Source organism: Pelodiscus sinensis, chromosome 6, assembly GCF_049634645.1.
Source record: "Pelodiscus sinensis isolate JC-2024 chromosome 6, ASM4963464v1, whole genome shotgun sequence".
NCBI classification, from domain to species: domain Eukaryota; kingdom Metazoa; phylum Chordata; order Testudines; family Trionychidae; genus Pelodiscus; species Pelodiscus sinensis.
This window is the reverse complement of record NC_134716.1, coordinates 106,285,634-106,310,165: the sequence shown is the minus strand read 5'-3', so window position 1 is coordinate 106,310,165 and position 24,532 is coordinate 106,285,634. Positions and strand designations below refer to the sequence as shown.

Genomic DNA, 24,532 nt, shown 5'->3' with positions numbered 1-24,532 from the left:
TAGCCGGGCCGCGCGGGTTTCTGGGTAAGCCGACTCCGGCGCCGCTCAACTACAAGTCCCAGGAAGCATTGCGGCTCTTCCAATGCTGGCTGGACGCGTCCCTCCCGCCCCCCCGACACTTCCGTTAGGTCTAAGCGCGCGCTCTGGGGAATGGAACGTTACGCCGGCCGCGGGCGCGCTTAATTCAGTGCTGCTGCTGCTGCGTAGAGAGGAGGCGCGGGAAGGGACGGTCGCTGCTCCTGGCTAGTGCGGGAACCGGGGCTGCCAGCTTCTAATGCCTCTGCGCCTAGCCACCATGCACAGGTAATGCGGCTGCTGTGCTCGGCGAGCGGGAGGGCTGTCTGGGCTCTGCAGGGGCGGGGGTGAGCACTGGCTGTGCTGGCTGGAGTGCGTGCAGAGAGATGCACTGGGTAGATCCCCTGTGGCCCTGGGCCATCTATTGTACCTGCTTCTGCACCTCCCACCGCCCTTTACCCAGTGGAAAACCGCATCTGCACAGTGCAATTCCCCCTCCCCCATGTCTCCCCGGCCGGCCTGGTGAGCGCAAATCATACCTAAAGGCAGCAGCTTAGGGCGTTCGCTGAAGGATAATTAATAGCAGGCAGCTTTGTGATTTTTGGCGGAAATCTGAGCGGGGCAGAGGGAGCGGGACCAGTAGCCTGGAACTAACCCCGTGTTCAGTGAGGATTCTGAATTTTTTACTGCACTGCATAGTGTGACCTTATGGGACTTTATAGTAGTGCAGCTAGATCCCCGTTGCTTCAAAGACAGCCCCCAGCCCGAGCTAAAACAGGATTTCTAGTAGTGGCTAGCAGCATGGGCATGCTCGTGTAGTTCTAGTTATCGACAGTGCAGGGCAGAAACATACAACTATTGACTAGTTCACCTTATTTCTCTAGATAAATGAAACCTCTTTCCAAGCATTTGAAATTCAGTGAGTGCAAACTCACTGTCAACAGTTGTGTCTTTGGCCCCCAGGGCATTCACAGATGTCACTTTGCATCACACCATGGCTACTCAGAACTTCATGGTGATAATAGGACCAAAACCAGAGAACAAACGACTGTCATTTGAGCTGAGAATCACTGTTGGCAGTACATGGCCTGTGATACGAAATGTGAGCAGTGCTAATTCTCAGCTAATGCATCTCAGCACTAATTAGTATACTGCAGTATTTTAAAGTGCTCTACAAACATCAGCTATTTAATTCTCTTGTGAGGCAAATAAATAATCACTATTCTATAGAAACTGAGGCAAAATAACCTAAAAGCAGGTATCCACTTCAGAGGTGGGACTTAGAATTCAATTTCCTGACTCCCAGTTTTGTATTCAAACCACCAGATTGCACGCTTGGCTATAGATTTTTAACCTTCACAGAGCTTACACAGGTGAATGAAGCAATCCTGGCAATGAAATATGAAGATGTTAGAGATCATTCATTGTAACCCCAGCCATTGCAGGGCTTTTCTCCAGTAATTTGTGCAGTTTCATTTTAATAGTCCTGAACAACTGGTATATTAGGAAGATTGTTCTAACTTTCAGACTGAATTATTCTCTTCTTAGTTTCACCCCTTTTCTTCTAGCTATTTTTCCTGTCCATTGAATAAACAAGACAAAATTAAATATGTTTAGCTCTTTTAATCTTTTTACTTAAATTAATCCTCATGGCCCCCAGGCCAAAATTGAGGGGTTCAGTGTGTGGGAGGAGAGTGGAGGATCTTGATGGAGGTAAGGTGCTGGAGTGGGGGTCTGGCAGGAAGTTTGAGTGCAGGAGGAGGTGAGGATGTGAGGTTTGGCTTGGAGGGAGGGTGCAGGAGTGAGCTGGGAGTGCGGGGTCTGGGCATGAGAGAGATGGAGGGGGGCTTGTTCGTAAACCCTTATAGGATTTTGCAGTGCTATAGAAGTAAAAAGTGTTGCTGTTAATTTATCTGTGTGAATGGGATTAGTTATTGTAGGGACTGTAGGTGCAGCCACTTGTGCCATTTTTCTTTTTAGTCTTTCTACATGCATCTCATGCAGACATTTGGGTTTGGGGTATATCTTTTACAAATGATTGTGAGTGCAACTTTTGGTGTTCCTGCAGGAGACATCTCCAGGAAATCCCAGCTTCAGGCAGCAATGTTTCCACAAGCTTCACATGGTCCTGGGACCCCACCAAGACATCTGAGATACTCTCGGGCATGGGAGTGTCTGTCCTTAAGAAAGAGAAGCTGGGGAGTGAGAACACCCCTCAGGAACTGCTAGTGTCTCTCTATCCTCCTCAGAAACGGCAGAAATTGAAGGAAAAGGACAAGGACTTTGTGATTGCACGTAGGCCTAGGCTTCTGCGAGAGACAGAGTCAGGTAGAGTAACAGCAGCCCAGGCTTGTGTCAGCCTGTGACAATGTCTGAGGTCAGGTATTACAAATACCAAGTAGTTTAGTTTCTCCTGACAAAGTTTGGTCTCTCTAAGCAGACTCTATCCTGCTTATGCCTAAAATGACTTTCTGAATTTAAAGGCGACCCAAGAGATATCCTGCCCCATCCTGTTCACTCTGTCCTCCTCTTTCCCTCTCTCCCTCGGTTGTACCAGTCTGGGGCATGACGCTGGAGTTCGGGAGGGGGTTCAGCCTCTGGACTGGGGCCTAGAGGTTCATGCTGTGTGTGTGCGGGAGGGGAGGGGAGGTTCTGGATTGAACCTGGGCAGGGAGTTGAGATGCAGGACGGGGAGACAGGTGCAGGCTCTGAGGGTATTAGAGTTCAGGAGGGGGCTCAGGGTTTGGGCAGATGCTAGGGGCACAGGAGTGGGTTCATGGTTGCAGGAAGGGATAATGGGTGCTGGCTCTAAGAGGGGGGTCGGGGCTGGGATCGGGATCCTGGGTGTGGGAGGAGGTTTGGGGTGCTGGCTCTGGGAGTGGGCTTGGGGTTTGGAGTGCAGGACGGGATATGGGGTGCCTGATATGGGGAGAGGCTGGGGGTTGGAGTGTGGTTTCCTGCCAGGCAGCACTTACCATTGGTGGCTACTAGTACAGTGAAGCTAAGAAAGGCTCCCTGCATGCTCTGGCCCCACATGACTCCCAGAAGGGGCCATTGTGTTCCTGGGGGTGGCAGGATGTAGCTCCTTGTACTGCCCTTCCTTGCTGTCACCTCAGCTCCAGTGTTCACAGTTAGGGATGTGAACGACTAGTTGACTATCCGATAAGCAAATGCAAGTTGACATGCTAGTCGACTAGTCACTCTTTCCTCCCCCCTCCCCCAGCCCCACTGCCTCTAACAGAAAGAGGCAGCAAGGGGTGGGGGAGAAGGTGGTGCTTCAAAGCAGCATCGCCGCATGGAGTCTGGTGCCATACCCCAGGCTCCATGCAGTGCTGCTGCTTTGAAATGCCATGTGCTGCCTGGGGCCAGGTGGAGTCCCCAAGCTGGCCCGCATGTGGTGTTTCAAAGCGGCAGCGCTGCGAGGAGTCCGGGGTCAGGTGGGGACACCCCTGCCGACTCCGGGCTGCATGCAGCACTGCCGTTTTGAAATGCCACTTGAAGCCTGCTGCTGTGGCGTTTCAAAGTGGCAGTGACACATGAAGCCTGGAGTTAGTCTCCTGCTGGCCCCATGCTCCCTGCAGTGCTTTTGCCTTTGAAGTGTAGCAACAACCCTGGGGCTCTTGCCTCGCTTCATAGATGGAAGCACCCTTATTAACTAATCGAATAGCTGATGCAACTTGCATCAACTATTTGATTAGCCAATTAATTGAAATTTTACATCCCTAGTCTCAGTTCCCTGTTCCTGTCCAGTAGATATTTTAGGAGATGATTCTTAAAGGCAGGAGCAGGGCACTGAGACTCCTAGTCCCCCTACACTCCCTCCACACCGAGAAGACAGTGCTGGTTGCTTTCAGAAATGGACTGACAGCACAGGGCTAGGGAAAGCAGGGAGCCTGCTTTATTAGCATCCCCACTCCATAACTGGAAATTGTGATAGCCTGGGAGACACCCCAAGATCAGCTAGCTGATCAGAATGGACTGGTTGGTGACCACTGCGCTAAGCATATTAAATTGTATTTAATCCGCTAATCAATTACTTGGTTGATAAGGAGGGGAAACTGCAGAGCTGCAGCTGGGTTGGCTCCTGGCCCCAGAAGGTAATCCTGCTGTGGCCCTGCCTTTTAAATGCATTAAAAGCAGCTCGGCTCTTACACTTAAAAAGCAGAAGTGCAGTGTCTGGGACAGGGCGTGAGCTAGGACTGCTGAGTGGCTAGCACCAGGTCCCCTGTTGTGTCTCTTTCTCCCCTGGCAGAAATGGTGCAGCACTGGCTCCTGCTTCCCCTCCCCCTGCCACCCCCCCCCCCCCCCCCCGCCGCCTCTGAGAGAAGCAACTATAGGGCGTCCTTGCTATATGTCGCCCTGGTATACATCTTTTCTGCATTAACGTTGATGCTTGTAGGAACTGATGCATTATAAGTCCTCCCATTCCCTGCTCTTACGTTGCACCAAAAAAAAAATCAATTTGTGCAAATGAAAGTCAACTGCGGGGTAAAAAAATTCCCTGCTTTATGTCATTTCACTATACATCCAGGTTTTTTAGAACGTATCTTGGATGTATAGCGGGGACGCTCTGTGGTCGAGTAGTGAGTTGACTACCTGATAAGCTTAGGCTTTTTAGGTGGTTGACTACTTGACTAGTCACTTACATCCCTACACTCCTCTAGTCCCTAGATCTAGTGAATTGTGTGTGTTTCTTTCAAGTATCTCTCTTCTCTCTCACAAGTTTTACTTTTCCCTCCCATGTCTAGACAAGTCTGCATACCCTAAAGAGAGTGTTACTGTGAGGAAGTGGTTGATTATATTGCTTCCTTAAAGGAGAGCTGTGAATGGATAGTGTTTTATCATCTCTGGAGAAAATATTTCCCATGGGTCACAGAAACTAATGGCTACTGTGCAGCCTAGAATGTCTTCTATTCTGTTTTCTTCAATAAGGATTAAATAGAGAGTGGATTAAAAGAGATCATCCTAGATTGAGAACCATCACTGCAGCAAGAGAGTGGATTAAAAGAGATCATCCTAGATTGAGAACTATCACTGCAGCAACAGAGTACACTATCTGAAGACCTCTGATCTAAACATCACAACATATGAATATTCTGCAAGCCTTTTGTAAGACTGCAGTTATCGTAAGGATGTTACATTTAGATTAATCAACTAATCGAATAGTCAATGTAATTTGCATCGATTATTTGATTAGTCAATAAGGGCATCTTTGCTTTTGAAATGTGGGAGGAGCCCTGCTGGCTCTTGCTATGTTTCAAAGGTGGAAGCACTGAAGGAGCGTGGGGCCAGCAGGGGGCTCAAACAGTCTCCTGCTGGTCCCACACTCCTTGCTTTTGAAATGTACAAGAGCCCTCCTGGGGCTCTTGTACATTTCAAAAGCAAAGCATGAGGGGCCTGCCCAGACTGTTTGAGCCCCCTGCAGGCCCTGTGCTTCCAGCTGCAGTTTGCTTTTGAAATGTAGCAAGAGCACAGCTCTTGTTACATTTCAAAGATAGAAGTGCCGCCAGTTCCGCGCTGCGCCCCTGCCCCTTCTCACAGAGATGGTGCTGTGGGGAACCAACTTCTAAGCCAGCTCCCCCCAGCACTGGATCCTGCTCTTCCCCCCTCTACCCGGGTGGGGGGTGGGGAAGCATTTTCTTATTGGATTGTTGACTAGTTGCTTACATCCCTATTTGAGCGTCTTTACTATCTAGTAGCTTGCTAATGATTATGGTTTGCTTTCTTTATGGTATTTTGGTGGATTTGCAAGGACTGTTTTTTATATACTTCCACCCTTCTCATTTGTACCCAACCTGTCAAATATTTCTTTTCAGATAAAATTGTGATCTGGAAAGTGCTGGCTGGAGTTCCTATCTAAAATGTACACCATCTCCTATCCCAGTTAGGGAGGTTCTTCCTTGTTCCATAGACCTCTTTGGAGCAGTAACAGCATTTTCTGGATGTATATAGTAACTTGAACAATGTATCTGCTTAAGGAAAGAATGCTTGGCTAATAGGCAGGTGAAACAGCTTAAAAGAGCAATATCAGAATATGTATTAGGAGTTGCAGTTGAGAGAATCATGAATTTTAAGAAGAGCTGATTGCACAAGGCCAGAGTCGCTGCATCACTTTCAGAAAAAGATTTTGGTTTTGGAACTCTTCACACTTTTTAGAACATGATGGATTGGACAAATAAGCTTCAAAAGATAAGTGTGGGACATTGCTGTTGGCAGATATTTTTGCACCTATGCACACAGTCGTTAGTAACGTCTTGGATGAGATGGTGGTAGTAATAATACTTACAATGCTTTTCCTTATAAGGAAATGTATTTAAATAGTGGATTAGCGTATACAGGGATCAATAAAGGAATGAAATTGTGATGGTAAGGCAGGGAATCTTTCTGTTGTCTTCAATATTTTTGTTTAATGGCAGTAGACAAAAATGCATCAGTTCTGTGTAAAACTTGTTGACTGTTTTCTTCAAGGTGTTTCTTGGGATGCATTGCCAGATGAACTGCTCTTGGAAATCTTTGCATACTTGCATCTAATTGACTTGCTAAAAGTTTCCCAGGTTTGCAAGAGATGGCAACGTCTAGCGTGAGTATTGCTTTTTACTTTAATGGATGAGAATAATGTTGCTTTTTAAAGGGTTAAATGGTCTCATTTTATCTTGATGAGCATGTGTAATTTTGTCTACACTAAAAGTGCATTACTCGTGCATTAAGAGACAATAGATTCATTTATTCTGTCTGTTTAAATGGATACTCACTTGAGGGCCACATTTGCCTGAGCATTTTGCATTTGGGCTGTGTCCCCAACTAAAGTTTCTGCTGTCTTCTAGCCCTTCCATAATGAAAACTGGGGTCTTGTCTACTCGCCTCCTCACCTATGTAGTGTAGTCTGGAGCTTTTCCATTCATTAATTGCGGGCTCCCATCTTCCCTCCCCCCCATCTCCTTCTGTCTTGCCTCTCACTAAACAAGTAATGCCCCCTTTCCTGCAGTGTTCCCATACTTGCAGGAGACTATAGAACTCACTGCCATGCGGATCCTCTACTCCTTGCTTCCCCTCTCTAAGAAAAGCAGCAAGAGTTCCAACTTCCCTGTTCTCCTCTCCAGTCTTCTTTGGGGACCAATGGAGCCCAATTCCGTTGAGCAAAATTTCTGCTCTCCTTGGGTCTTCAATTCCTGTCAAGTGTTGCAGAGTTTTATGTGATATCTTGGCTTTTCATATTCAGAAAATAAAAATGTGTTTTTCTATCAGATCAATGGAAAAATCTCAGTAATATTTATTTACATAAATCCTTGCTGAGCTGATTTCCTTGTTTTGCCCATTCATAATGTTAAGTTATTGATGGCAGTGTCCTTTGCTTTGGCTTTAATTACTTGTTAACAAGCAAACTTCTTTCTTCCCTAGGTTTGATGAATCACTCTGGCAGACCCTTGATCTAACTGGTAAAAATCTGCTCCCAGGAGTGATTGGGCAATTGCTCCCTGTGGGTGTAACTGTATTTCGCTGTCCAAGATCCTGTATTGGGAAACCATTGTTTAAAAACAACCGGTAAGACTGTCATCCTCTCTTGGTATGCTAGAACATAGTCATCTTTTCAGTCTTCCCTCCTTCATGTATTTGTCAGTCTTTGATTTACCACCTCTGGTTGTCACACGTGTGGCATCTATAAATTTTGGATTAGAAGTAACATGGAGCCAGTGAATAAAGCACTTGGCTGAATATCAGGGGAGCTGCATTCTGTTTTTACTTGATTCAGATTTGTATAAGAATTGATACATTCAGTCTTTAAATAGCATAGTCTAGTACAGTGGTCCCCAACGTTGCGTGGCTGCCGGGCACCCAGGGGCAGAGCCACTCACGTGCCGGGCACCCGGGGGCGGGGCCACGCATGCGCCGCGCACCCGGGGGCGGGGCCACGCATGAGCCATGCGCCTGGGGTCGGCACTGCGCATGTGCCGCGCGCCCGGGGCAGGGGCCAGCAATGCACCCCAGGCCGGCACCGCGCATGGGCTGTGCGCCCGGGGCCACCCACGAGCCACGCGCCTCAGGCCGGCACCGCACATGTGCCTTGGGGCCGGGGCTGGGTCTGCCCACGCGCCCTGGGCCGGCCCTGCACATGTGCCGCGCGCCCAGGGGAGGGGCCGCCCATACGTCCCGTGCCTGGAGCCGGCACCATGCATGTGCCGCGCGCCGGGGGCTGGGCCAGCCCAGATGTTTCAGCGGGCGCACAGAAATCCCCCGGCGGGTGCCGCGTTGGGTACCACTGGTCTAGTATCATTATTTAATAAATCTTTTTTTAGAACCAACAACTGACCACTGAAGTGTATTTCTATGCAGAGTTAAAGGAAATACAATTCAACTCTAGCATAGACAGAGATATTCTTATGAGTCCTAAAAATTCATATGCCTTAAAAGTAAATAGAATTTTGGGTAACCAGATTAGCAATATTGATGGCTCAAACATGCATTTAAAGCAGGGCTGGGCAAGATGTGGCCCAAGGGATGGATCCAGCCTGCCTAACAATTTGATACAGTCCACATACTGCATCTGGCTGCTTTCTCTTTATATCCTGCTGCCCATGCCACTGGATTTCCAGGTGGTGGCTCAGGTAGCAGGATTCCTATTGAAATGATTTGAGGCTCCCAATCGCAGTGCTACCCCAGCAGAGACCATTGATGTGAGCCTTTTAAATAGTTGTGGCAACCCCAGGCAGATGCCAAGCGATGGGATAGGGTGGAACTGACAAACCCTTTAAATTGCTGTTATTTAAAGGGCTTGTAGTTTCCAACCTCATCGCTACCGTGTTACCTGGGAGCTGCCTGAGTTGCTGCAACTATTTAAAGGGCTCTCACTCGCAGTGCTCCCACAACAGGGACCCTTGAAATAGCGGCAGCGATCCGGGAGGCTCTCATGCAATGTGGTAGCGGTTGGGCCAGGAGCCTTTTGCTGTGTTTTGTACTTCAAAGCCTCTAGCCCCAAACAACTCTGGGGGAAGGCTAGTCCCAAGCCCCGCTCCTGGCCCCACCCCTTCCAGCACCAACCCATGACCAGTACCAAAAATTCATTAAGTAATTCAAAAATTATTACGCACTCCTGATTTAAAGCATTTGTTTTCTGCTAGATATGCATTCATATGTTTGTATAAAAATACAATATGCTACTTTAATTTTAGAAAAACATTAAAATCCATTTTATATTGTCTTTTTCCTTTCCTCTCTTTAGACCTCTTCGAGTGCAACATATGGATCTGTCCAACTGCACAGTAAATGTTGCAGATCTCCATAATATTCTTTGTCATTGTGATCGACTACAGAATCTCAGCTTGGAAGGACTGGTGCTTTCTGATGATATCATTAGGTCAGTAGGCATGTTCAGAAGTGTAAGGTTCCTGCATTGCAGGACCAGGGACAACCTATTTGGTGGCATCAGGGGCCTGATTTGCATGGCTGGCTAGTCTCACAGGCATCCTAGCTTGTGGCTGAGTGTACCAACAGTCAGCGACTCTGGCTTTCTGACCTAAGTTAGTATTCATCCAGCCCATATTAGGAGGTTGGGGCTAACAGGACTAATCTCTCTATTCCTTAGGTTACTTCCTATCAGCTTCTGGTGGGGCTGCTCCATAGTCTCTCTTGGGCCTGGTTCTGCCTCTCCTTCTCACTGGGTTTCTCACTCTTCCAGGGCAGTCTTTTGCCTTCCCTCTAAGCTGGCTTCAGAGCAGAGGTGGACAAAAGAGCCTCCGCGGGCCAGATTCGGCCTGCCAAGCGGGTGGATCTGGCCTGTGGAAGCTCTGCTGCTCCCCCGCCCCTAGGCCAATTAGGGTTTGGGAAACACCCAAAGCTTTCTCCACTCTGCCCCCACCCTGCGAGCAGCATGCAGCACTTCAAACCACCATGCACTGCTTGTAGAGCAAGGGCAGAGCAGAGAAGGCTTTGGGGTAGGAGACTGCGTGAAACCTCCTCCCGTCTTGCCAGGAGCATGTGGCGCGCTGCTCGCAGATGTGGGGAGAGCAGAGGAGGCTTCCGGCGGTCCCCGCCCCGGGGCCAATCAGGGCCTGGGGGCGAGAGAGAGCTGAATGAAGCTTCCTTCGCCCTGCCCTAGCCCTGCAAGGAGCCCGTGGCACTTCAAAGTGGCACGTGCGCCTCTCGCAGGGCGGGAGGAGGCTTCCTGCACTCCCCTGCCCCCAGGCCCTAATTGGCCTGGGGGTGGAGAAGCATGCCAAGCCTTTTCCAGGGTATGGGTGCCTCGTGGGAAGGGAGGGCAAAGGCACTTCTTCACTCCCAGACCATAATTGGTCTGGGGGTAGGGTAGCCCTGCCCCTTTCTGTTTAGGCCCTGCCCTTCCGAGGTGGCCCGGGGAGACTTCAAAAATTTTTGAAGTGGCCTCTGGGCAAAAATTATTACCCACCCCTGCTCCAGAGGGTCATTGCTTGCTACAGCCAGATGTGGGCTTTGCTATCTCTTTGGCATCCAGAAATGGACATCTTGCTCCTTTTCCTGGTCTGATTCGAAATAGGGATGTTAAATATAATTTAATTAAATAGTTGAGTAACCTTATCAATTCTTATTGGGTTAGTCGACTATTCTATAGTCCTGGGGTAGGACCGGCAGCCAGGGCACTCCAACCTCACTCCTGAGGAGCCCCCTGCTGCCTCTATATCAGGGTGGCAGCATTCCCTGTGTAGGGCAGGTCTGAGCTCCCAGACCCGGTGCGAGCCTGAACTGAGCTGGGTTGCCTGCCCACCCAGCTCCTAATACGCTTTAGAGCCAGAGCAGGGGTAGGTCCCAGACCTGTCACAAGCCAGGACTGAGATGGGCTGTTGGATAGCCTGCTCAAAATTTACTGGCTGGGGGAGGGAAATGTGTGTAGTCTATAGTATTAGCCTAAGTGCTTTTGCTTATCGGTTAGTTGACTACACTATTACATCCCTAGTTCGAACTGAGCTGTGGGTCCCTGTTCTTCTACTATTTGCCCCATGCCTATATTTCTTGCAAGAGACAAGCTATGGGGTTATCCTAGTCCAGCTGGCAGAGCTAACACTCTATGTAGTGGAATAAGGCCACTCTACCTCATTTACAAAAAGTATTCAGTAGTAACTTTTATTTATATGCCATCTTGTATGCAGAAGAGTCCCCAAACAATTTACGAATGTAGGCCCTCATCTTTTAAATAGCTAGACTAACCAACTTCAGTAAGATCACACTTGGGTGCAGAGGTGTGCACAGGCACATCTATTTACAGGATTGACACTAATTTTAGGAATGGGCTAATTGCTTTATCCATCACAGAAATGCAGCCACCTCTGTGGTGAAACCTGGCAGCTGTTTCAAAACAGTAACAAAAAGGTCAAAGGCACATTAAAACTGTAAAGGAAACAACTAGGCAGAATGTAAACATGCAAATAGGAATTTGGCAAAGATCCTAGAGATAATAGCCCTTTTCAAATGTATGATCTATCAAATATGTTAATGCAGCAGGTAAACAGTTTCAGAACATCTAATTAACTGTTAAATTGAAACCTAAGGCTCACTAGGCAAAGATGTACAAATGTATCTTTACAAAAGTAAGGCCATCCTGAGCTTGGAATTTTGAATTATGAAAACAAATCCTAAAATTGATAATGCCAGGAGAAGTGTGAAAGCATTATGACAATCTGTCTGTGGTATTCTTTACAGGAGTATTGCTCAGAACTCCAGTTTGGTGCGATTAAATATCTCTGGATGTTCTAGATTTTCTGCAGAAGCACTAGAGATGATGTTGATCAGCTGTTCTGGGTAAGACCGATTCAATTTATGCACTTGTTTATATTCCTAGAAGAGATGATCATTGACCACTTTCCTGGCATGGTTATGTAACTTGTGTTCTTGTACATCTAAAGAGAGTATTTTCCTCTAATGAAGATGCACTTAATCAATGTTAAACTACTTCCTCTTTTGTTAAATCTTTGAGATAGTTAAACTTTTTTCCAGATAAACTTGCCTGTCTCGAATATTCTCAGGCAAAGTTGATTTCTTTATTGAAAGTGACAAGTCATACTGTGTGAAAAGGAAAGTGTGTTTTTAAAAATTGTGAAATAGCATCCGATGAGCCCCCTTGACACAGAGGCTATGTCTACACTCGCGGCTTCTTGCACCAGTAATATGCAAATGAGGCTGTGTGGTATGCAAGCCTCATTTGCATACCTAATGAGCCACCATTTTTTTCAGAAGAGGCTCTTGTGCAAGGAGCATCTACATTGCCCCTTCTTGCGCAATGCCGTTCTTCCTGAAAAGTAATAGGTGTAATGGCATTGTGCAAGAGGGTTTTTCTTGCGCAAGAAGAGGCAGTGTAGACGCTCCTTGTGCAAGAGCCTCTTCTGAAAAAAATGGTGGCTCATTAGGTATGCAAATGAGGCTCGGCAATATTCCATGCTTAGCCTCATTTGCATATTACTCGTGCAAGAAGCCACAAGTATAGACATAGCCAGAGTGTACAACTTTGATAGAAGAAAAGACTGTAATGTTAAAATAATCCTTCAAAAACAGATATTCTACGGCTGATGTAGTACCATTATAAAAGTTGATACCTTGTTGTCAGCCGACGGTCAGGGCAGTGTGTGTGTGTATGTTTCCGAGAAAAGGTTTAACGTCCGTGTCTTTACTGCTAGGACCGGGGTCCCATCGCAGAGGGTGGCCAGCAGGCCAACAGACGCCCCGAGTTTATAGGAAGAGCTTATTACGCTTCAGATTTTAGCTGCTAGAATTTCATAATTCCTTCGCAGCGGGCAGCCTCGGGGAGACTGAGAAGCGCCCCAACTGAATTTTGCCACCTGGGTGTGACACAAATCCAAACGCCCAAGCTCTCCCTATATCTGTCCCTTTATGACCGGCTGAAGTTCTTTTAAATTGTGCTTGGTTCTGTTACAGCAACTGAAGGAGGGAAGAGCTTATTACATCTTAGATTTCAGCTGCTAGAATTTCATAATTCCTTCGCAGCGGGCAGCCTTGAGGAAAGACTGAAAGATGCCCCAGTGGGTCCTGTCACCTGGGAGTGACACAGATCCAAACGCCCAAACTCTTCCTATAACTGTCCCTTTAGACCGGCTGAAGTTCTTTTAAATTGTGCTTGGTTCTGTTACAGCAACTGAAGGAGTCAGGTTAAAGCTTAAACAGTTACAGGTTTATTGAGGAAGCTTATAAATCATATGGTTACAATGGCTATTGCTCTATTTCTTAACTATTAGCAAAATATAGGTCTTAAAAATGGTTACAAAGAAGATAAAGATAGAAAAATAGAAATAATGGTACCAAGTAACAGCTTACTCTTTCTATGTGTACACTTAAGACAGAGGACCACATCCAGGTACCATTTTTACCCCCTTCTGTGCCTCTCGACTCCAGCATGTCAGGCCAGGGCCGGTCCCTCAATTCCTAGGAAAGACGAAAATACGAGGTGGGCGTCCCCATAGAACCTCGGGAGGTCAAACACCTAACCCGACCAGCAGGTAGAGGGTAGAATGACACTCAAAGTGAGTGTGTGCTGGGCCCATCTTTTATAATCATGGGGTCACGTATTTCTCTTTCTTATCTGTCATGCCAATTGATGCTGGTCTGTCTGCTGTGAGACCAGTTCTTACAAGGAAGTTGTGAACTTAATTTACACTTGTAAGAGAGATTTGAGGTGATTAAATTTTGAAGTACAGGACATTGTTTTCTCAGTGGGAAATTCCTCTTCCTGGGACTGTGTGTGTTCGAATCAACATAGGTGCCAGCCGCAGCCTCGAGGCCAGCTTATTGACTTAGCTGCTCTCTATCCACATATCTGTGTTTCAGCTTCTCAGGATCAGATGAGCCAGCATAGACTATGCTGATATTATTGCTCCTTCTCTGCCCTGTGCTTCAGAGAGGCAAATAGGATGGATGATATGGGGTTATAGTCTGTCTGGCCACACTTGTGGAGACTAATGTTCTGTGGTGTGCCTATATGAAGAGGGATGGTCTCTGAATAAGGCACTGAAGAGTTCTTGTGCAATGTTGGAGAAACTGCTTAAGGCAGAGGCAAGCTTAACATGTGCTGGTTTAACTATGTGAGTTTAAACACATTTCCTCAGTAACACTGTGGGATGCTGGAGCAGCTTCTGCCCCCTTTAAACTGGCTCCATCATGGACCAGCTCTGCGAGGCAGCAGTACAGGGTGGCAGGGGGCTCCCCAGGAGTAGGGCCGGGAGCGCGCTGGCTCTGTCCCTGAGGGAGCATTTTAGTAACAGTGTAAATGCTAAAAAAATGTTGCAGCCACACAATTACTAAAATAAACAATATCTAACATCCCTAGTAGTCACATCTATGGGTAAGTGCAGGTCAGTCCTACCCTGCTCCACCAGGGTCCGGTGCAGTCAAACTTTCTATACAGGGTTCAAATATCAGCCCCTAGCAGATTCCCTGGGTTCTAGGAATCTTGGGCATCTTCTCTGCTGGCAGCAGTTGTGTCTCTGCAGTCAACTGGTCATACACAGCAAGGTCAAAGTCAGTGGTTCCTCTGCAGGAGCCTTCAGCACATACATTTCCTCTTCCGTCAGCACCGACTGAGCTGTGCTGCCTCCTTTTCTGTCCCCTCCACCTGGGCCATACACAACAAGGGTGGGGGGTGAGAGATCTCCTGGGCCCACAATGATTGGTCCACCCCTCTTAGCCCAGCGTGGGGTTGATGCACCATGTCATACAGCAGTGCACGATTCTTTGCTTCACCAACATGCTTTAACGCTGTTCTCAAGGGACCTGTAAGTATGAGACAGTGACTAATTTCTTTGACCACCATTGCGACAATCAAAAAATAATTTCAGTAGTCATGGCTGTTGTTTGTATTCTGGTAGTATCTACAATGTAGTAAACATCTGCATGAAGGAATACACAGGCCCTGTCCCTCAGTGCTTATAATCGAAGACCAGTAACATGTGAAAGGTTGAAGATTGCAATCAAAACATGTATGATATTTTTGTATAAAAATATGGCACGCACCTCATTTCACAGCAAAACAGTCAGTGGTTACTTTGTCATGGCTGACTTGATGCATTTTGGCAACCATGATGCTCTATATCCCATTATAGTTCCCCTGAGTTGTCTGTTTAATCTGATCTCTTGAAATTTGTTGTAATTAATGAAGAAACTTCATGGTTTACATTTCATCTCGTGTGTAATTTTTTTTTTTTTAAATATTTGAATAGTATGTGGATCCTTTTAAGGTCAAACCTATGTTTTTGCAAGACTTCCAAATGGATTTATTTTTATTTGTGTGTAGATTGGAAGAATTTAACTTATCCTGGTGTGACTTCACAGCTGATCATATTAAAGCAGCAGTCAGTCACATTTCTACAAATATAACCCAACTAAATTTTAGTGGATATCGACAAAATCTGCAGATATCAGGTAACAGCAGCACTGAGAACTGGTATTCTAGTGGAATGCTATGTGGAACCTTAAGTATAACAACAATTAACTGTTTGCATATCCCCTTGGCTTGTCATAACCAGAGTATTGATATCAAATGTAAATGGTGTCTGTACCTGCATAAGGGTCTACTTTATATAGTATAATTCATAAAACAAAACATTAACCCTAAACCTTAACTAGTGTTTTTTGTATACAAGCTCTGAAACTCTGGTAGCCACTTTATATTATTTTGTATTATATTTAATGGCACTTAAATGCCACAATCAGGAATTTGAGTCCTGAGCTCAGGGATGTGCATAAATAATGAAAATATTGTCTCTGTTTTACCAACCTTACAATTCAAGGCAATCAAACAATACAATTTTCAGTCACGAGAAAACAACTTAATTGATTTGCCCAGTAAAATTTGCCATGAAATTGTGTAGTGGCTTTCAGTTGCTTGAATGAGTTTTCGTGTACCAATAAGCTTAGTCAATTTATCTAAAATGAACAGTGACTAAATTCAAATATGGTTTGTTTGTTTTTTGAGTGGTATAAGGTGGCAAATAGCATTGCAGAGACACATTTTATGAACAATTTTTGTTTGTTTGCTTTTCAACAAAAAGGGGTCTGCACTGCACACCAGGAGGTGAAAAAGATTTGGCATGTTTCAAGTGCAGTACCAATGTTCTTTAAACAAGTACAACCTTTTGTCAATAACTCATGTTAGTGGAAAGTGTGTAACTTGTATATTAGTGAATAATTCAAACCATATACAACTTTAAAAGGTAGATTTTACTAGTCAGGAGAAGCTTACTGGAAAAAAAGTGACTTAGCAGAGTTATGTACATCTGTGTTGTTTTTTTCCCCCCCACAGATATTAAATCATTGGTTACAAGATGCCCGTATCTCATCCACTTAGATTTAAGGTAAAAAAGCTGTATCAAAAACTCTTCAGTGGCCCTGAATTTCAATAGCATTAAAGACACCTTTGTCCCTACTCCTTTCAAGCTGCAAATTCTGCCTCTCTGGGGCCACAGCACCTGCCACATGTATATCTGTGTTTCTGCTAGCAGAAGTGAGAGGAGCCTATGAGTGATTGATGTCTTGAGCTGTTTCAGACAAGATCTTTTTTCCCAAACCTAGCTCAGGTGTCAGTCCTCGGAAGATTATTGCTGTCTGTCTGCTGTAGTACTGACTATATCCCAATAGGCTGGGATTTTCTTAATGGTAAAAGGATCCTTGCCTCCTCTTTGCCTCTCCAAACACACTCTGACCAGCTCCAAAATTGAAGATATTCTGCTCAAACTTTACAACAACAAAAAATCCTTATGCAGAAATTGTTCAGCTGCTGAAAGTTGAGTACGAAAACAGAAACCAGTTTTAGATGTTACTATAGAGTTTGCTTACTTTGATACTGAGCAAGTTCTATAATAGGAAAGATACATACGATTTAGCACAAGATCACATCTAAATCTTGTTTTAACATAGGTAAATTTGAAAATTGGATGTCCCCCCCCTTTGTCACCTCCAGCTGTCTTAATTGTGCTAAAACCTTTAGGCTAAGTTCACTCAGCTTTTTTGCTGGCAAAAATCCAGATGTATAGGGGGCAGATTCTTTGTGAAGCCCCAAGGAGATAAGTTGCAGCCTGAACGGGGGAGACACAAAGATATCATAAGCAGCAGATTTGTACTGCTTGGGTTCAGGGCCTCTCTCACTTGGACTGCTACTTTGTCTGTGTAGTGCTGCGGGTACATGTGATGGGGAAGAAAATAGGGGAATAATGAGGGGAAGGAAGAGTCAGGCATGTGGTGTCCCCTTAGCAGCAGTTCAGGCTCCTTAATTAAGTGGGCACATTGAAACCCCTGCACCCAAGACCTCTACCTCATTGATCCATAACCAGTTGCACACAGACCTCCACCCCACTTCTTCGGCACCCTGTTGGTGAGTTCCATCTCTCTGACCTGCTGGGCCCCAACTACTTTTCTCCTGCACCCCCTGCAGTGATTCAGTGGCCCTGTATCCAGAACCTCCCAACAAACCTCTATGCCACCAGCTCCCTCTTGTACGTTCCTGTCCTGAGCTAGCTGCATTCAGATTGCCTCATGCTTGGTTCCTTCCGCACTTAAATCCTACCAGAATGAACCTACTTGCCCCACTCCTGGATCAGAGACCAGGGCTTGGTGTGCATGATACACCCTGTCCTTGGTGCACTTGAGGAAGAGGCAGGGCCCTGGGGCGTTTATCCCATAGGCCTTTGCACTGTGTCAGGATTGGGTGTAGCCTCTGACTGCGTTCAGGGGTGCAGCTGCAGTGTGATCTGTGTACTCCATGGTTTTACGCTCCTCACTGAAAAGCCGGAGCCTCCACATTTATTTGACCATTGAAATAGGCAGAATTTTTCAAAAATGTAAAGCTATTGTGCACACAATTCCCTCAGGAATAAACTACATCTGCTGTGGAAGACTTATTTTGCCTCTTACGCATTTGAAACACGATTATAAAAAGTGAAAGTAATTTGATTTTTGCCATATTAACTAAATACTGCTTAGAACTCTTGGCATGTAGAACAATTTTCTTTGTGCCCAAAGTTTCTATGCTAAAACCACTTCCTGCAAAACAAGATGTTGCTTCGCCTCCAAAAAATAAATATAGAAATTGGTGATTAATTTCTAATAAGAAAACATGTTATATTTTAAAAGTTAATAAGCAGGTGAAGGAAACTTTTGAAGACAAATTAATGTTAAATGTGTACAAAATGGACTTTCAGAAACACTTAACTTTGCTTTTATTGTGTTCTTGGAAAGTAATTCTTCTAATCCTACTTTTTGCATATCACCTTTATTACAGTGACAGTGCAATGTTGAAGCCTGAATGTTTTCAATATTTTCGTCAGCTCATCTGCCTACAGCATCTGTCTCTTAGCAGATGTTATCAGATATCTCCTGCTGATTTACTGTGAGTAATGTCTTACACCCATTTTAGTTGTTAGCTTTAAGTCAGTTTACTACTATCAAATACTTTATAAAAACTGTTTGAGATCCTGAACTCTATGTGGACTTAAACTGCAAGAAAAAGCTTTAAAAATAGTCCCAGTCTTCCTCTAAGAGGAGGGGACCAGGTTCAAAGGTGTAAGGCAAGGAGTAAAGCCTGGAATGGAGCTGTTGATTACTGGGTCTCTTCTGGGGTCAGCAAAAATCTGACATTCCCTAGTGAGCTTGCGCTCATTTCCCTGTGGTGCTGGTTCATGTACATAAGCTACTACTGCTATCAATTAATCCATTAGCACAAGTGGCAGAGGTCTGTGCTATGGATCTAAAGATGTCAGTTCTGCTAATGAACCATATGGGTGTAAATATGATTTTATGTAATGAAGTTTCTTGGTATATTCCTTCCTTCCATACTGAGGAAGTTAAAACATTGTTTCGAAGTAAACAGAAGAATTGCTCTAAGGTTGCCTGTGTAACCTTAATTTCTCCTGTGTGTGTGAATGCACTATTTTAGAATCTAATTAGTGATCATAAGCTATCTTTTCCAGAGGACCTCTGTCTCATTGAATGAACAGCATGGGTGGGGTACTCTGAGCAACTAATCACTATTTTGATTTCTCATTGTAAAAAATTTCCTTACAGGATTTTTGTATGATCATTCCTACAGTATCTGAATATTTCAAACATTAAACTTATTTGTATAAAACCTCAGGCATTGAAGGTATTGTCCTCCTTTTACAGATGGACTATTCAGGCATTGAGGGAGAGATTTAGACAGCTAAATATGCTTAGCACTCATTAAAAATCACAGGGCATCTAAATACCTGTAAAAATGGCCCCAACAAATTCAAGTCAGAAGCGTCCACTAATCTTGGGTGCTTAATTTAACACAGCTAAAACCTGATACTTTTTTCTTTGAGTACTTAGCATTATAGATCTTTTTACATGGTCAAATCACAGCTGTAAGTGCACAGAAAGAATATTTTGCAAAGCAGATACCAACCAGTCTCTTGTTGGGCACCTAGAAGATCGGACACGTAGTCAGTAACTATGAGTGAAAAGTTTGTGACTTGCCCCACATCACATAGGAACTGGTGAAACATTTTACTTTCATGTTGTACTGGGTCAGCTGTGTCTGTCAGTGTCATTTTTCTCAACTATAGTGAGAAGGGAGTAAGTATAAAAGCTTATCACAGACTAAATAGCTCTGTCAATATTTACATATCCTTTTAAAAAGGATTAGGAAGCTGAGCTGAAGGAAGGTTAAAACTCAGTTCAGGTCTACACTAAAGGGGAAGGTCGAATTAAGATACCTGGAGTCAACATACCTTCATTTGAGTTTCCATGCTTTCTCCACAGTGGGAGGTAGATAGGAGCAAATGCTCTATCAGCTCTCCTGGGCACCGTCTGTAGTAGTAGCTGCTCTTTGATCACAATATTCCCCGTAGTAAAGACATGGCCTCAGCTTATTTGCTTAGTAAGATAGAGCTTTGGCAGCCTCAGTTTCTAAAGGAACTTTTATAGTATCCTTAAGGAAATTCATTAACCCAGTTCTATTTTCTAAAGATAAATTCCCTCCTTCTCTAGAACCCACAAACAATTGTGTAAAACAGTGTTTAATAAAACAAAGGATTAAATAGTTGTATGCAAAAGAAATACAAGTCTGTTATTTTAATTTTATAAAAATGTTTGAATTTTAAAAATGAGAACTTGTAATGGATCTGTATTGATTCCTAAACCTAAGGTGTTAAAATTGTAATTGGAAGATATTTAAAGCTGGCTATGGAATGGCTCTCTAGTATTTTACTTCTTTTGATGAATTCCTCTATCCCTGACTGTACTTGCAAATATACTTTTAAATGATAGTTGGGGCAATAGCTGAACAATCAAGTATCTTGGTCTGTATGACAACTAAAACATCACAAATTGGAGATTTGAAACACTGACCAGCTTGTCTTTTTTTTTTTTTTTTTTTTTGTTCTAGTGAACTTGGTGAAATTCCCACACTAAGGACTCTTCAAGCTTTTGGAATAGTGACTGACAGTTCCCTACAGCTCCTAAAGGAAACACTTCCCCACATAAAGATCAATTGTTCGCATTTTACAACCATTGCACGGCCAACTGTTGGCAGCAAAAAGAACCAAGAGATCTGGGGTATCAAATGCAGACTGACACTGAGAAATCCTAGTGATTTGTGATGCACAGTTTGCTGGATATTTCCTTTTGTTGACTCCAAGTGTAGTGTGCTTCATCAAGAAACCCAAACACTGGGGTATCACTCTACTTCTTGTAAAGTATTTTAACTTGTTTTTATGCTATAATTTACTTTCATAAGTATATTTTTACATTGTCTTTCTTAGTGCATTCAGAAGTGTGTCCAGAAATCTAATCAGGTATGAGTAATTGTAGACATTTTAAAAGTCAGTTTTGCTTTTAGAAAGATGTTTGCAAAAACTGCGTGAGTGTTGTAATTGTGCTAAACATGAATGTTAGAATATTTTGTAATAAATAGTACAGCTGGTCTAGTTATTGGGCAATGTGCTTAATTATCTGTGATGTTACTTTATTTGAAGGTCTCTATTTGTCCAAAAAGATTTGCCTAAGGCCCTTGCAAAGTAGAGAGAAGTTCTAGTTAACTGGTATGAGGGTACGGTTTTACAACTCAGTAGTCATTTCAAATTTTAGAGCTCAGAATGAATAAGGGCATTAAATCTATTCAGACTCTTAACCCCCAAATATTATTCTTCAGGTGGTGGTAGGGGTAAGGCAATAAACCATGATTTAGAGTTCAGTGAAATCAGTTTCCAAAAAGCAATAAAGGGGATCTACACAAGGATAAAACAGTGGATTTTTTCCCATTGGTTACAGAGGTGACCCTCACTGTTGTGAGAAACTTGAAATCCCTTTACAAATTGATTGAAACCACAAATCTCACCTGTCTAGGTGAAGTTTTCATTTGATATTCTGACTTAAATTTCAGTTCTGTGCCATTCAATCAGTATAACTTTTTTGAGACTTCCAGTTTCTAAAGATGCATTATTAATGCAAAAATCTCTTTATAGTAAGCTCCCTAGGAGATGTTTTATATAGCCCTGTATTCACTTCCCTGAAGTGAGATGTTGCAGGGCTAAAGAGCAGGACCTGAGTCTCTCCCTCCCCCCCAGTTCCTTGGAGGTGGCAAATTTCCAGCAGGCTTAAACATTTATGTAGCAATTCATATATCCTTACAGTCATTAACTGTTTGTGCTTTAAGCAGCTAACCAAAGTCTTCCTGGATACTCCCATTTCTACATCCCACCAATCTGGTCATAGCTCCAAGTTTTTTACCCTTTTGATGTAATGCTTGATTAGGTTTCAGCTTTTACTTGGAACTAATGTGAGACAGTATGGCACTCAGCACTCCCTTTACCTCTGCCTGTACCCAGTTGAGTTTAAAAAAGAACCTCCTGCAAAAGTAACAGAACTCTGCTTCACATGACCATGCAGACTGCTAGAAACTGCTACTACTCATCAGTTTTACATGGAAATTGATCAAGTGCAATAGTGAGTATAAAATATTAAGGGTACATCTATACTTATTACTGTGGTGTAGTCATTACCTGTGCTGACAGGAGGGATTCTATTGGTGTAAAATAATCCACCTGCCTAAGAGGCCACAGTAGGCCATTGGAAGAATTCTGTCAATTTAGTGCTACACAGGGACTTCAGTCAGCTTAACTACACCACACTGGCATAATTACACCACTCAGCTGTGAAATTCAAGCCAATCCTATTTTTTTTTAGTATAAACTAGAACTAAGGTAGATATGCTTTTTCATCTGACCCATCACATTCAAAAGTCCTTAAACATCTTTAGCTGAAGGTGAATCACTTATATACTCTTGGAATTACGTTACTGCATCTAACTGTGTGGGGTAGTGCTGGCACTATTACTTTAATTCAAACGTTCTCCTATTTAACAGCTTTCTTTGCATGTACTGAGGACAGCTTGGATATTGAATATCTAAGCAGACTGACATTTTTTAAATACCTTAAATGAGTAAGGTCCTGATAAGCAAGGGATCCACTTAAAAGTTATAAAGACAAAGCCATTAAGGAGCAAGTCTTTGCATAATTATATACATTAAAACAAACACATTTATTAGGGTCAGTATAATCAGTAAAATCTAGCTCAAGTGAAAGCCTTTAAGCTTGAAACACAGAAGACTGGTAACCTGTTTCTCTCCAGTAAATACTGTATTGGTAAAATCTACAGCATTCCATTGTTGAACACAAATTTTTTAAAGAATTATCAAACCCCTCTTGCTAGGATGACAGGAAAGTAACTTGAAAATAGTTACTTGTGGAATGGGAAATGTTTATATGCACTTGAAGTGCACTAAAAGTTGCAGCTCTGGATGAGTGTGCTTGGGACTACACTACCTCTAGGGCTACATCTACACTATGTGTTTGTGGCAGTAAATATGCTAATGAGTCCCTCATTAGCATAAGTTGCAATCTCATTTGCATATTTTCTGCCATTTTTTTGTGCAAAACAGTAGTGTGGACCCTTTTTTTGCACAAAATCCCCATTTTGTGCAAGATCCTTGTGCCTGTCCCAGGGAGACACAAGGATCTTGTGGAAAAAGAAATGGCAGAAAATGCTAGTGAGATCATTACTTATGCTCATGAAGTCCCTCATTAGCATATTTTCTGCTGCAAAAATGTGTAGTGTAGATGTAGCGTAGGACTATCATTTTTGAAGACTTTCAAACTTGCTACTGTGTTCAAGATCAGTATGGTACAATTCTCACCTGAGAGATTAAAAAACCTAGTTTAGCATACCTTTTCCACACCATCAGCGGGGAATGGAGCATTGGAGAAAAAGTGATGTCCATAAAGCCTTAAATGAGGTAAGTCTATACACTGAAATTAAACTCGTAGCATAATGATAGTATTAAAAAATGCTTTAAATCCTCAATTAAATATTTAAGATGACTAGGTTGAGAAGATCTAAATGACTATTGCACAAGGAATTCATGCCTCACCCATTTATTAGCATTCTCTGAGGGTGTCAACAAGTATGTGGATAAGGTTGATCCAGTGTACTTGGACTTTCATAAGGGCTTTTATGAGCTACCTCAATGGCTCTTAAGTGCAAGCAAGTAGTCATGGGCTACAGAAAAGGTTCTTATGGATCAGTAACTGCACTGGATAGATAAGGGAACAAAGGGCAAAAATAAAGGAACAGGTTTCACAATGGAAAGAAGTCAAAGTAATTCATGTTGGAAAACTATCACAACTATACATAGAAAAATGCAGTCTAACTGAACATTTACCACTCGAACTTGGTTCCCTGAAAACATCCATTCAACGTGCAGCAGCAGTCAAAGCTAAAAATGTTAGGAACCATTAGGAAAGGGATTGATAAGACAGTAAATCTAGTGCCACTATATAAATCCACAGTATGCATACACATTGAAAACTGTGCTGTTCAGTCCATATGATTAAGATATATTTGGATTAGAAAAATGATTAAGGGCATGACACAACACTGTTCAGCTTAGAAAAGAAATGCTCAAGGGAGGACAGGAGAGATGTCTATAAAATGAATGATGGAGGCAATGAATGTGGAATTTATCCCTTCATCAACATAAGAACCGGGGGGGTCATCCAATGGCAATAGTAGGTTTAAAAACAAACCTAAGGAAGTATTTACACAACATAGTCAACCTATGGGCTACGTCTATACTGGCATGATTTTCTGGAAATGCTTTTAACAGAAAAGTGTAGACAGCTGGCAAGTTTTTCCAGAAAATCAGATGATTTTCCAGAAAAACTTGCCAGTGTAGACACAGCCCTGGAGTTTGTTGGCAGGCTGATGTGAAGGACAATAATATAATGGGGTTCAGATAAAACTACATATATACATGGATCCATCAATAGCTATTAGCCAAGATGATCAGGGGCTCAACTCCATGTTCTGGCTATCCCTAAATCTGTCAAAATCTGGGAATGGACTGACCCTGAAGAAACTGGCACTCTCTCCAATATCAAAAGACAATATATTGGGCTAAATGACCAATCATATGTTAAATAACTATGTAATGGCACTGGATTTGTCAGGTATATAAAGATTTTTTTTTTTTTT

The 24,532-nt window shown here is 43.6% G+C and overlaps 1 protein-coding gene across 1 annotated transcript; it reads left to right on the top strand.

The window, feature by feature from the left end:
- The first annotated feature begins 112 nt into the window (after positions 1 to 112).
- On the top strand, positions 113 to 24,532 carry SKP2 (S-phase kinase associated protein 2). The gene is made up of 10 exons (XM_006116761.3): positions 113 to 303; positions 2,084 to 2,343; positions 6,484 to 6,595; positions 7,414 to 7,557; positions 9,233 to 9,367; positions 11,683 to 11,781; positions 15,281 to 15,408; positions 16,289 to 16,340; positions 18,263 to 18,370; positions 20,387 to 24,532. The coding sequence occupies exons 1-10, from the start codon at positions 275 to 277 to the stop codon at positions 20,598 to 20,600; spliced, it is 1,281 nt and encodes a 426-aa protein (XP_006116823.1). The 5' UTR covers positions 113 to 274; the 3' UTR covers positions 20,601 to 24,532.